The 13,862-nt window shown below is 34.1% G+C and overlaps 1 protein-coding gene across 1 annotated transcript in view; it reads right to left on the bottom strand.

The window, feature by feature from the left end:
• Positions 1–5,031: 5,031 nt before the first annotated feature.
• The window catches only part of LOC141566086 (adhesion G protein-coupled receptor E3-like), a 68,166-nt gene continuing 59,335 nt past the window's right edge, over positions 5,032–13,862 (bottom strand). The window contains exons 15-16 of the mRNA XM_074310140.1: positions 6,609–6,704; positions 5,032–5,374 (exon numbers count right to left, since the gene is read on the bottom strand). Of these exons, the coding sequence (XP_074166241.1) occupies positions 5,363–5,374; positions 6,609–6,704 (108 nt within the window). The 3' untranslated portion in view covers positions 5,032–5,362. The remainder of the gene's footprint in view (positions 5,375–6,608; positions 6,705–13,862) is intronic.

The raw sequence follows: 13,862 nt of genomic DNA, 5'->3' as shown, positions 1-13,862 counted from the left end.
ACCCAGTAGATGTATTTTTGGATCAAAAGAAATGCACAGTTTTATAGCTCTTTGGGCATAGTTCCAGGATGATTGGCTCAATTCATATCTCACAAACACTACATTTCTGTCCCAGTGCTTCTAAATGGCCTCTAACATTTGTCATTTTCCTTTTCTGTCACCTTAGCTAATCTGATAGATATGAGGCTGTGCTTCAGAGCTGTTTTAATTTTAATTTTTCTAATCTCTACTGATTAGAACTTTTATATGACTACATACAGCTTTGATTTTGATAAACTGAAAATTTATCAATTGGGGAATTGACTTAGTTGTTTAGATTTTTGAAAAATGGGACCTTTATCTGAGAAATTTGTTGTAAAAGTTTCCCCTCAGTATCTTGCTTTTTGTCTAATCTAAGTCGTATTGGTTTTGTTTAAAAGTAAAAACTTTTAAATTTAATGTAATCAAAATTATTATTATTATAGTTTATATTCCAGAATTTTCTCTTCCTTTTGTTTGGTCACAAAAACAGAAAATCTGTGACCAAAATAGATCTGACAAGTAAAATTTTCCATGTCTTCTAAGTTGCTTATAATATTACCTTTTCTTTTTAAATCATGAACCTATTTTGTCCTTATCTCAGTGTATGGTATGAGATGCTTTCTTTAACTAATGGATTTCCATTTTTCTCAGCAGATTTTGTCAAATAGTGAATCTTTGTCTCAAAAATTTGGATCTTTGGATTTATCAAACAATAGATTACCATGGTTATTTACACTATGTATCTTGTGTATTTTGTACCTAATCTATCCTTCTGGTCCATTCTATTAATTCTTAGCCAGGAAGAGATTGTTTTGATTATTACTGTTTTGTAAGGCAGCTTGAGACCGGATATTGCTCTTCCATCTTCCTTGACATTTTTCTTATTGATTCCCCTGATCATGACATTTTGTCCTTCCAGATTAATGCTGTTATTATTTTTCCTAGTTTTATAAAATATTTTTGGCAGATTGTTTGCTATCATGCTAAATAAGTAAATTAATTTAAGTAGAATTGTAAGTTTTAGTCTATTGGCCTACCTGTGAGCTATTAATATTTCTTCAATTATTAAGATCAGACTTTCTTTGTGAGAATAGTATTCTATAATTGTGCTCATATTGTTCCTGGATTTGTCTAGGTAGGTTCTACCTAGAATTTTCTATGGTCTATGATTACTTTCAATTGGAATTTCTCTTTCTCCCTCTTTCTGATGGATTTTGTCCTCATTAAGAAAAATGCTGATGATTTACATGGGTTTATTTTATATCCTGCAAAATTGCTGAAGTTGTTAATTATTTCCACTAATTTTTGATTGACTCTCTAGAACTTTCCAACTATACCATTATATTGTCTACAAAGACAGAGAAAGTTTTGTTTCATCATTGCTTATTTTAATTCCTTTCATTTTTTCTTCATTTTTTTCTATAGCTAGCATTTCTAGTACAGTATTGCATAATAGTGGTAATAATGAACATAGTTGTTTTACCCCTGATTTTATTGGGAAGGCTTCTAGGTGTTGTGTTCTAGAGTGTTGTGCCTGGAGTCAAGAAGACTTATCTTGGTAAGTTCAAATCTGCCCTCATATGTTAGGTTCTTACTAAGTGCTAATGAGATAATGAGATATTAGATTCTTACTAAGTGCTAAGTTGGTACTTAACAATTCTCTAGTTCCAGCCTTTACTGGGAGTTTTACTTCTGTGAACTCCTGGGGAGGAGCTTACATGCTTAAGAGGAGCAAGTTCATTGGTTGAAGTAATTTTTCCCAGAAGCCCTTGCGTTATCCCATGCCCATTCTCTGGGAGGATAAAAGAGGGTGGCACTCGAGAGATGGAGAGTCTGGTCTGGGCCAGAGTTGAGGCGGCTCTCTGGAGGAAGAAGTCTCTCCTTAGACTAGAGAGCGATCCGCAGTTTCTGGAGACAACAGCACATTACACTCATACTTATTACCTGGGCAACCTTAGTTTCCTCACCATAAAATAATATGGAGAAGGAAATGGCAAAACACCTCAGTATCTTTGCAAAGAAGATGCCAAAAGGGGTCATAAAAAGTTGGATATGACCAAAAAATGACTGAAAAACAATATACTTACAATTTTAAGGAAAGCTCTATTTTATTCCTGTACTTTCTAGTTTGTTTTTGACATGGGAAATATCATTGTATTTTGTCAAAAGCCTTTTCTACATCTATTGAGAAAACAGTGTAATTTTGTTGTTTTTGCTATTGATATAGTCAATTATACTGATAGTTTTCCTAATGTTGAATCAGCCCTGTATTCCTGTTCTTACTTAGTCATAGTTTATGATCTTTGTGGTATTTTGCTATTATCTCCTTGCTGGTATTTTATTTAACATGTTTGCATAAATATTCATTAAGAAAATTGGTCCTTACTTTTCTTTCTTATCTTTTTCTTTTTTGGGGGGGATTAGTTTTCTTTTTCTATTTTAGCTCTTCCTGGTTAAGCTAGCAGCACCATATTTTTATTCTAAAATGAATTTGGTAGGATGCCTTGTTTGTCCGTTTCTCAAAATTGTAACAATAGCCAAAATAGTTTATATGCTATTAAAAAAAGAAATTATTTTTAAAGGTTTGATAGAATTCATTTGTGAATCTATCTAGGCCTGAGAATTTTTCTTAGGGAGTTCACTGATGGCTCCTTCAATTTCTTTTACTCAGATAAGGTTAACTACTCAATTTCCTTTTCTATTAATCTGGGCAATTTATCTTTTTATAAATACTCATTTATTTTACTTAGATTGTTAGATTTATTGGTATGTAATTAAGCAAAATACTTCCTAACAATTGCTAATTTTGTCTTTATTAGTGGCGAATTAATCTTTTCATATTTGATACTTCTTATTTTTTAAACTAAAGTAACCAATAGTATTTATTTTATTGTTTTTTAATAATAAAAAAGTAGCTCCAAATTTTATTTATTAGTCCATGCTTTTTTACTTCCAATTTTATTAATTTCTCCTTTGATTTTTAGAATTTCCAATTTGGTATTAGTTTGGAATTTTTAATTTATTCATTTTCTAGGGTTTTTTTTTTTGTTATAATCAATTTATAGGTCTGCTTTTTTATTTTATTGAAGTGAGAGCTTAAAAATACAAATTTTCCTTTAAGTATTGTTTTGGTTGCATCCCTTAAATATGGGTATGTTACCTCATTGTTGTTATTTCTCTTTAATGAAATTATCAATTATTTCTATGATTTGTTCTTTGACCCATTCAATCTTTAGGATTGGATTATTTGATTTCCAATTAATCCATGTTTCCATAGCTGTTTATTGAGTAAAATTTGTATTGTATTATTATCTGAAAAGGATGTATCTAATAATTCTGCTTTTCTGCATTTGGCTGTGAAGTGTTTATGCCCTAATATTTGGTCAATTTTTGTGATGGTGCCATGTTTAGTGAAGGAAAAGGTATACCCTTTTCTATTCCCATGATGCTAGGTGATGCCATGGATAGAACACTGGGAGTGGAGTAAAGAAGACTGTTTGTGAGGGCAAATCCATTCTCACACATTTACTAATTGTGTGACTCTGGGCAAGTCACATAACCCTATTTGCCTCAATTCCTCATCAGTAAAAATGACCTGGAAAAGGAAATGACAAACCACTCCAGGATCTTTGCCAAGAAAACCCTAAATGGGGACAGAAAGAGACAGGACTAAAAAATAACTCAGCAACCACCATGATTCTAACTTTTCCAAAATTCTATTCATCTCTTTAACTTCTTTCATGTTTATTTTATGATTAGATCTATCTAGTTCTAAGTGGAGAAAACTGAAGTCCACCGTCTATTTCTTCTGCAACTCATTTAATTTTTCCTTTTAAATTTGGATAACTCCAAGCATTTTTGCTGTTTGAGCTCAATGATCTTCCTCCTCCACTTCCTGAGTTCATTAAAATCTCAGCTGTAAAATGGGAATAAACTAACCACTCTAGCTCACAGGTATGTTTTAAGGAAAGTGCCCTGAAACCCTAAAGTTCTAAATTATGTCTTTGATCACTTAAATCTTATGACTGAATAGGAGTGTGGTTGAGATGGATAAAAATGTAAAGAATTTGGAGATTTAGAAGAGAAAAGGTTTATTTACTTATTTCTTTGAATTAAGGTGAAATGTGAGTGATGAAGAACCCTTTTGACTTTCCCTTGCCTCTAATCAAACCTTTGTTAATAAGTGGATTGATCAGCTTAGGTCTTGTAAACTGCCCTATTCCCCCCCCCCCCCCCCCCCCCCCCCCCCCCCCCCCGCAGCTGTACTGATTTGTGACTGATAGCTGAGCTGAGCTATAATTCCAGGAAGTATCAAGGTGATGACCTGAGTGACTTTCTGCAAAATTTAATTAGTAAATTATATACCAAAGCATTTTGATTTTTTCACCTTGATTTAAGTCATCAAACTTTAGTAGTGTCCTCTGGTTTTTCTGGTAGCATTCCCAAAGATGCGTATTTCATTTCAACAAACATTTGGTATTATCAACCAACTTTCTACCTGTTTTAACAAACTTTTATATTCTTGAATGGAAGATATCAAGTCTCATTCAAGAGTGCTTATATTGTGTTGTCCTCTTTTATTGGTAGATGTCACAATCTTGTGGATGACAAGGATATTGATACTGAAGATTTAGAACCATACTTAATTTTACAACTGCAAATATAAATGGGAATTCTAAATTTTTAAAATTTCTCTCTTTGGCATCAAATCTCTAACATTTCTTTATTGAATCCTTTTAGGTTCACTACAATGCAAAGAAGATGGTAGCCTCTTATATGCCATATCAATGAGATTAACACAGCAAAACTTAGCTTTATATATTTTCACATATGTAACTAACCCAAAATGATGTACAGATTTATAAATACAATATTGAGAGATATCTCAGTAGTGATTTTGATGTTGCTTGTAGTTTATAAACTTACAAAGTAGTTATAAAAACTGATAACAATGCATTATATTAATAAACTTTATTTGTGAATTCATTGTTTGACAGTAGAAGTGTGAAAACCATTTAATAAGTGGTAGTCATATTCCAAGGCTAGCCTAGAGAATCCTGTTCAAACCATAAAATAGATAAAATGCTGTACATTTGTGACAAAAGAGTAGATAATATTATTGCAATACCAATTGAAAGTAAGAACTAATAAAATCAGAAAATAAGAATGTGAGGAAGGTTAGAATTATTTATACTGGGAAGGAGAAGGAGAAAAATGAATGGGGTGGTTTATATATAAGTCCATTCTGTTTCTTCTTATACCCCCTGGAGTCTGGTGATAGAGTGATCAGTGAGATTTTTTTCTGGCAGAGGTGACATCTTTTCTTCCTTTTAAACTTCAATTATCTTTCCAGCTGTGTTGATGATGGAGGGCACACAGGAAGAGTGGCAATAAAGTGAGAGAAAGGAAGTAGGCAATATAAAGAAGACAAAAACAAATTGAAAATGAATAAGATGGTAACGAGATTTTTGTCCACTGAATGAAAAAGTAAGTCTTACATAACAATTTTTTTGTTGCTGAGGCAATTAGGATTAAGTGACTTGCCCAGGGTCACACAGTTGGGAAGTGTTAAGTGTATGAGACCAAATTTGAACCCAGGTCCTCCTGATTCCAGGGCTAGTGCTCTAACCACTGTACTACCTAGCTGTCCCTTATATACCAATTTAAAACTTTTATGAACTAGTTTTTATATTTCAATCAGACATGATGAATCTGAGCTTTACTTTTAAATATTTGTGATTGCAATTAGATTTATTTGGTAAAGAGCTACATGTGACTATTATTTTAATAAATAACTGGCTCATTAGTTTTATATTTGCAACTTCTGGCTATCCTTTAACTCACATTACCTAAACTTCAACCCAGATCATTTTCACTTCACTAGTAAAATTCTCACAAGAAGGGCACAGCTAGGTGGTGTCAGGAGGACCTGAGTTCAAATCTGACCTCAGACACTTAACTTTTCCTAGCTGTGTGACCCTGGGCAAGTCATTTAACACCTATTGCCTCAGCAAAAAAAAAATCTTACACGAAGATGCCAAAATCTATTCATAGGCCTGGGACAAGACATGAATAAGTGTATCTCATACTTGTTTAGTGCTCTCTGATAGATTTTTCCAACCTACTCCAGGAACTTGTGAAGTGATACTGTCCAAGATAAGTATGTGATAAGGCCCTTGAAGTTTTACACAATCTCTCACTCACAAGGATGAAAAATCTTTCTGGTATAGTATGTAGAGCCAAGGTCCTTTCTCTCAGGAGTAGCTCTTCCTATATATAGGATTTCATTTTCTTTGGTTGAACTAAACTTACTTCAAAGTAAAATTTGAAAATTAATTCAGGTGGCTATCAGCTTCTACAACTCTTGAACTCTGGATGGTTCCAATATGCAATTCAAAAACTACTTTCAATATTTCTAGGAGTGTTACTTTGGGTCTCAGAAAGGTATCAGAAGAAATTGCCATTTTTAGCCTATGATGGGATAATGATCAGGTCACACTATTATTGGCAAACCAAGGAGTAGGGAACTCCAATAAATTGGAGGTGTTTTATTTGGACAATAATAATTGATAAAGAAATAGTCTTACTGTTCTGGTGTGGCTAGTTGAAGAAGACAGCACATAGGTATCTGTTTCAGTCCTTTTCTTACTTCTCTTAAAGCATTTCTTATATTCTTCTTGAACCTGAAGATTCAGGAGGGCAGAAAATTTAGTTTTGGCAGGGGGGACCATTTTAGCAACCACAATCAAAATGGCAGTGTGTGTGTATGTGTGTGTGTGTGTGTATGTGTGTGTGTGGTATGTGCATGCATACACACATGTGTGTTCCATTATCTCCTTTTTCACGAATGTTCTGTATGACTTAGATAAGGTGGAATAGGGTTTAAAGCTTGTTACAATATTAATTACTAATATTGTAAAAGTGCATTCAAAATCATTAAGTCTGATGAATTCATTTTATATCTGAAGAAATTAAAATGATTTGCCCAGAGTCACACAGATAGTAAGAAGCAGACCTGGGATTCAATGTCAGGTCTTTCACTCCAAATCTAATTCTTCCTTCTTTTCTCATTTGTAAAACTAAATTGAAGTCACCAAGGCATTGACTCTTCAGGGACAAGCACTTCCATCCTGATCCCGATGGCATCATGGAGTATTTCCCATCCTTCAACTGTGTAATACTAATGCTTCATGACCAGAGGGTTTTTGTCAACGTTACTTGTCCTACAGACTTCATAGGGACTTATAAGGACAAGTGAGATTATATTTGTAAAGATCCTTTGAAAAATAAATCCAGGAGCCAAGAGCAAAGGAATTGTCAGTATTTAATGCTATTACTCTGCTGATGGATATGATAAGAGTTAGCATGGATTAATGGGAAGTTTGGTGGTGCTGGACCTGGTAGAGTTCAAATCTGGACTTAGACATGTACTTCCTGTATATCCTGGCAAGTCACTTAACTTTCCTTGCCTCCGTTTCCTTATCTATAAAATGAACTGGATAAAGAAATGGCAAACCACTACAATATCTTTGGTGAGAAAACCTCAAAAAATGGTCATGAAAAGTCAGATGACAGAAAAAAGTGACTAAATGAAAACAAAACTTATGATTTAGTGGATAAAGAGCTGATTTTAGAGTGAAGAAGATCAAGGTTCAAGTCATTCATCTGACGAAATCTATTTGTGTGATCAAGGAATACTCCTAGGCTGTGATGACTCTAAGTCATAGGCAAGTTGCTGAGCTACACTGATAAAAGGAATTTCCTTTCTAAGGAATTCTTCATACTTATGAAATTACTGAAGGGGACTTTCTCTTAAAAATGCTATAGAATGTTAATCTAACTTGTTGCTACTCTAAATGTGAGATCTGGGTTCAGGGCTCATTTAGTTTACTTTTCCATCATAAAGTCTCTATAACAAGAGTTTTGTGAGGGACCAGAAAAGAGTTTTTATTATATAGATCAGACAACAGATGAAATTGTTCCAGACATTTTGTTAGTATGAACTTAGTGAGAGAATTAGGAATTAGCCTATTGGGCATCTGAGGGGATTAGGCAACTGGGCATCTGAATCTCAAGAAGAGTCCAAACTGTACAGGCAATCTCTTGCTGGATCTCTACAGATAGATGGAAAGAAATAGCCCCTTCCTAGATGAGCTGTCAGAGTTAAGGTCCACATGATCTTGGCAGTGACTTTTGCTACAAATTTGGCATTACCTAGGTGACCTTCCTTCCTTCCTTCCTTCCTTCCTTCCTTTCTTTCTTTCTTTCTTTCTTTCTTTCTTTCTTTCTTTCTTTCTTTCTTTCTTTCTTTCTTTCTTTCTTTCTTTCTTTCTTTCTTTCTTTCTTTCTTTCTTTCTTTCTTTCTTTCTTTCTTTCTTTCTTTCTTTCTTTCTTTCTTTCTTTCTTTCTTTCTTTCTTTCTTTCATCATTGACAATTTGATGGAAGGTTAAATAAATATATCTTATATTAAATTCTTTCTGTGTTTTTATTGTGATCCTTCTAGGAGGGAAGAAATCAATATTGTAATCAGGAAAATAGAGAAAGCTTTATGAAAAATTGAGAAAGATTGTCAAACAGGTTACTGTCTGCTCTCCCAAGAACTATTTTTCCATTAAGAAAATTAAGTAAGGGAATTATAACAAAACTTTTATTCAAGTGATAGGAAACTGGAAGATTGAAAATGAGAGAAGTTCTTGGTCAAAAGGAGTTTCTCCTCCAAAGAAAATGTATGAAAGAACACAATGTATCAGAAAAAAGATAATATGTACCCATTAAATGGGAGCAAAGGATGGAGGTTACAAAGAGTCAAATTTAGCCTTAAAATAAGGAAACACTTCCTAGGAATTAGAACATTTTAAGTATGAAATGGGCTGTCTCAGTGAGTAACAGGACATCTTCACCAAAGGGGACATTTGTTCCAGAGTGGATTAGATTAAATGGCCTCTGAGGCCCTTTCCACATTGAGATTCTATGAATCTGTAATTCTTGGAAATGGATTTCTTCATGTAAGCTGATAAGACGATGAAAGCTCCTTATTACCTGGCGATTGAGGACACAGTGTACCAGGAAAATGTAGACTCCCTGCAAGGAATTGATGATGGTGAAGGCGTAAGCAATGATTAATCGGATTGGTTCAGCTATAGAGTCAATCAGAAAGAAGCCAAGACTCCAGGAGCAGCCCAGGATGAAGAGCTGAGCTAGGGCTTTAATTGTCAGGGTCCTATAAAATCCAAGAGGCAAAGATGAGATTCATGTTTCCTGTTTATCTTAGACTCAACTCAACATGTCTTATTCCCATTTGGTTTTTGTCCTTTGTTCTCACAGAGGACCAAAATGACATTACTATGTTAGAATCAAAGTACAAGATGTCCAAATATGGCTGATCAGATCTAATTGAATTTAGAAAGCTTTACCATAGATTGGACACAAATCATCCATAACCTCTTATCAAATAAGATAATTTTTATAAAAATCACTTAGTGCAATGTGTGGCATATAATAGGTCCTATGCAATTTTTTTTTCCTTCTTTCCTTTCTCCCCTTTTTGAACTCTTTTTGAACATCCTTATTTAAGGCCGCCTTTGCTGCTATAAAAAGCCTAAGCTTTAATACTATAAAAGAGACATTTGGGGAAATGAATTAATGGTTAAAACAGAGTTGAACATTCTGACACTTAACTTTATGAATATCATATTAAATATGTATTTTAAATTGTTATTATAGTATAGCTAAAGCTACTTATTCTTGTACAAAGATAAGTTTCTTAAAAAGTGGCATATGAAACTATGGATTTCTGTTATGTACAGCTATTTTAAAAAGAAATATATTTTGTTATCAGTAGATTAAAATGTTCATTTTTTTAGTTATTGCAAAGTTCATGATAAAAAAGAAAATTTAATTTTAAAATATTTTTCAAAAAACCCATATAAAATAGGTATTTATAAATGAATCACATTTTCCCATAAAAATTTCAACATGAAAGTGGACACAGTTACCTGTTTAGTACCCCTCATATTGGAGCAAATGTTCCTCCCAAAAGTGGCAAAAGAAATTATGGGCTCATTACCTACTAAGATAGACCAATACACTTTTCTAATTGTCTCCTATGCAATGTTGATTGATTTCTACCTGGCAGTATCAACTTTTCCTCAAGAGCTTAATGATAATTCCAGATCTATCAGAATGCAAAAATGGAGCTGTTGAGAGATGCCACTTGTTTTAGTGGATAGAAAACAACTGGAATTGAAGTCAAGAGGCCTGTGTACAAGTCCTATCCCTGCAACTTATATAGCTAGGGGACCATGGACAAGTCATTTATTCTTCTTAAAATGGGATGATAATATCTGTTGAGGTATACCTTGAAGAACAGTAGTTAGAAAAATGCTTTATTAACTTTAAAATATGTATAAATGGGAACCATCTTTTTCCTCCTTTACTTCTTTTTTCTCCTTCTCTTCCTTTTCATTAGTATTATTTTATTATCCAATAGAAATTTTCTGTAGAAATGTCAAATCAGCTCAGCACAGAAAGTTTACAGAGCATCAGTATTGGAAAGGCTAGAGCATCTTCTACAAGTTATCCAGAGTTCCCTGGACTTTTAAGGCAAAGAAGGGGCTGAGCAGCTTACCTTGTGTTTTGGATGGTAGACACTTCTTTGTTGAGTGATGAAAGTCTTTCTCTCAAAATCCATAGGGTTGTCAAATAAAAAGATAAGTTGATCTGTAGGAATTATAAGAAGTGCTTGAAGCAAACTTTGGGGATCAATATTTATAATCAACATGGTTATAACCATCCAACCAATAGACCTAGGAACTTATTCCTAGCATTGTTGTTGTTATTTGGTGATTTCAGTTGTGTCTTACTCTTCATTACCCCATTTGGGGTTTTCTTGGCAAAGATACTGGAGTGATTTTTTCATCTCATCTGACAAATGAGGAAACCAAGGCAAACAAGGTGAAGTGACTTGTCTGGGGTTACACAGTTACTGTCTAAGCCTACTCCACTATCTTTCCAAGAAAACCTCAAATTTTTTCAAAAGAAATATTACAAAGAGTTAAAAATACCTGAATAGTGGAAAATTATTTTGAAAAAAAATTTGACCTTGAGAACAAAATTATTGTCCCTGTAGGGTTACACATCCTTTGATAACCAATGGACTCAGCTCAAATCTCATTTTCTATAAAAGACCTTTCCCATTTTCCTCTGCCTCCTCCATTCATATCTTCTATTTATCCTATATATTTCATAAATGTACAGATTTGATTGCTTGTTATCAGCCCTATTAAAATATGAACTTCTTGACAATATGGGCTGTGTTTTTGTCTTTCTATCCCTAGAACCCAACCTAGCCTATAGTAAATACTTATATGAATTCATTGATTGACTAAATAACTTATCCAATGTCATCTAGGGATTAAGCAGAAAAATCTAGATTTGAATCCTGGTTTTGTGATATCAAATCTAGTGCTATTTCCACCACCCACTACCCTGTTTTGATTTTCAGCTCATTTTGACAGAAGCAGAAAATAAAAGTTGTTTTTTGACTCACCAAGATGATGAAAAACACTGGTCCTGTAAAACTCCAGACAAATCCCCTGTGTAGATTTAACCAACAACTGGAAAAAAAGGAAATAACAACATCAATAAATGAACATTTTTGTATTGTATCCATCCTGGCTTTGGAGATTTGGGTATTGAAGTCAAACTTAGGGAGAACATCTCCTTCCCAAGAAAATCTTTGTATCCCAAGAAATTTACTTAGGGCCTGATACATAGGAGCAGCTTTATACAAACATGTTGGATTTATTTGAATCAACAATAGCTCACATTTCTATGCCTTTTAAGATTTGCCAAGCCTTTCTGAAGATCCTGTGAGTTAAGACTGTAGAAATGCTATTATTCTCATTTTGTTGATGAAGAAACTAAGACCCAAAGTGATGAATCACCTTGTTCCAGATCACCCAAGTAGTATGACATAAACTGGGTTTCCAAATTAGATCACTAAGTTCCAAGCTCACTTCACCAACAATTACACAAGTTTCACAGAAATTTAAAATCTGATTGGAGAAACAGCCCTAAAACACATTAGCCAATTAAAGAGCAATTAAAGACTCTAGTGTGAAGATGTTGGTTATAATTAAAGGAAGAAACTAACTGTAGCTAGATATAGGTATTAGTCTGTCCCCAGGGCACTGACAGACCTTACTTGGCTTCAACAAAGTGGGAACAACTGTACTTAGTACCTAGTAGGTCAATTAAGATTCAATAATCCCCTACTATATACCAAGCTCTGTGCTGAGTGCTAGAGATGGTCAATAGACAATCAGAACTTCATGAAACATACTTGAAAAATTAGGTTTATTATAAGAGAAATGAATGTGCATGTGGAACCTTAAGCATGTGCAAAGAGTTCAAGTTCCAAACAGAAATTTTCATATTTATGAAAGAGCAACAAAGGAAGGAGGAAGAAACAGAAATCTGCTTCTAAATGGGAGTAGTATTGGAGAAGAAAAGGTGCAGTAAAGGAGGCTGAAGGCTAAAACCCCTGCTGAAGGAAAAGAGCAAGATGATAGCAAAAATGGCAGTCTTTACCTTGGGAACTGCTAGACCAAAAGATATGAAAGGTATGTTTATTTTAAAGGGTCCCAGCTGCCAAGCAGTTTCTTAGCCTAGTAAAAACTGGTCCCTTTCTTGACTCCCAAAATAATATATGGAGTCCAGCTTGGGGTACAAACAACAAATTATGTCAGCTGGTAGGGGGAGGGTGTATCTTTGATACATTTAGAGTCTCTTGCACACTCTGGTTCCAATTTCTAGAAAATATGGCAACTCAAGAAGACAGATCAAGTTGGATTCAGAGCAACATTTCTCCACTGAGGTCAAGGCAGCATCTGGGAACACTGATGACCACATCTGATAAACCATTATCTTGTATACCACCTGGGCTGAGTAGCTGGGGGAAAGAGTAAAGAGATATTTAACAAAGATAAAGGTTAGCAAACAAATTTAACAAGAGAACCAACATGTGAAGAATGGCCTAGGAAACCAGCTAAATTGATCTAGATTTTATTGCCCTATAGTACAGAAATAAGAAAACTTTTCTTCAAAGGTTGCAAGGCCTTTTTGGATAGCATCAGAAACAACATTCTTTTCTTCTCTAATACAAGCATAGGTTCTGTGTTATAATCAATGCATCAAGAACATAGTAGTTCTACAGAAGCATTACTGAAAGAGTAAGAAGATCTTCATGAACAGCAGAAATTAATTAGAAAAAAATATTCATTGATTAAGCACCTTGTGCAGAGATATCTCAAAGGTAGCTTCAAGAGATACCAATGTATGCTTCATATTCTTGCTTCAAAACCTTTACTCAGGCTGTTTGCTATATTCAGAGTACCTTCCTTTTCTATTTTGCTATTAAATTCCAAGGGTCTCTGCTCCATTCCTAGTCTTTATTCACTACCTTATAAAGTACTGTTCTTGCTTCTCCCTGATTATTTATCATTCCAAGTTATATTTTAATAGCTTTCTCTTTCTGTACCTTCTTCCTATCCTTAATGAAGTGTGAGTTCCAAGAAGTCTGGGGGCTGTATCTTAGCTAAGCATCCTGTCTGACCTGACATTGAGCACATTTTTAATGAGCACATTAAGCACAATGCTTCACATGTGCTGAATAAATGTTTGTTGGCTAAAGTAACACTTGTTTCAACAGGAATAATCTGGTTTATGCATTATGTCTATTCACTCCATTATCATGTCCATAGTTAATGATTATGATTTCGGCCGGACCAATGGTATTGAGCAAAGATGGAAAAACCTGGGGAAGACATCCTAAATGAGA

Source organism: Sminthopsis crassicaudata, chromosome 1 (assembly GCF_048593235.1).
Source record: "Sminthopsis crassicaudata isolate SCR6 chromosome 1, ASM4859323v1, whole genome shotgun sequence".
NCBI classification, from domain to species: Eukaryota; Metazoa; Chordata; class Mammalia; order Dasyuromorphia; family Dasyuridae; genus Sminthopsis; species Sminthopsis crassicaudata.
Note: the sequence above shows the minus strand (reverse complement) of the source record. Positions and strands in the feature narration are given on the sequence as shown.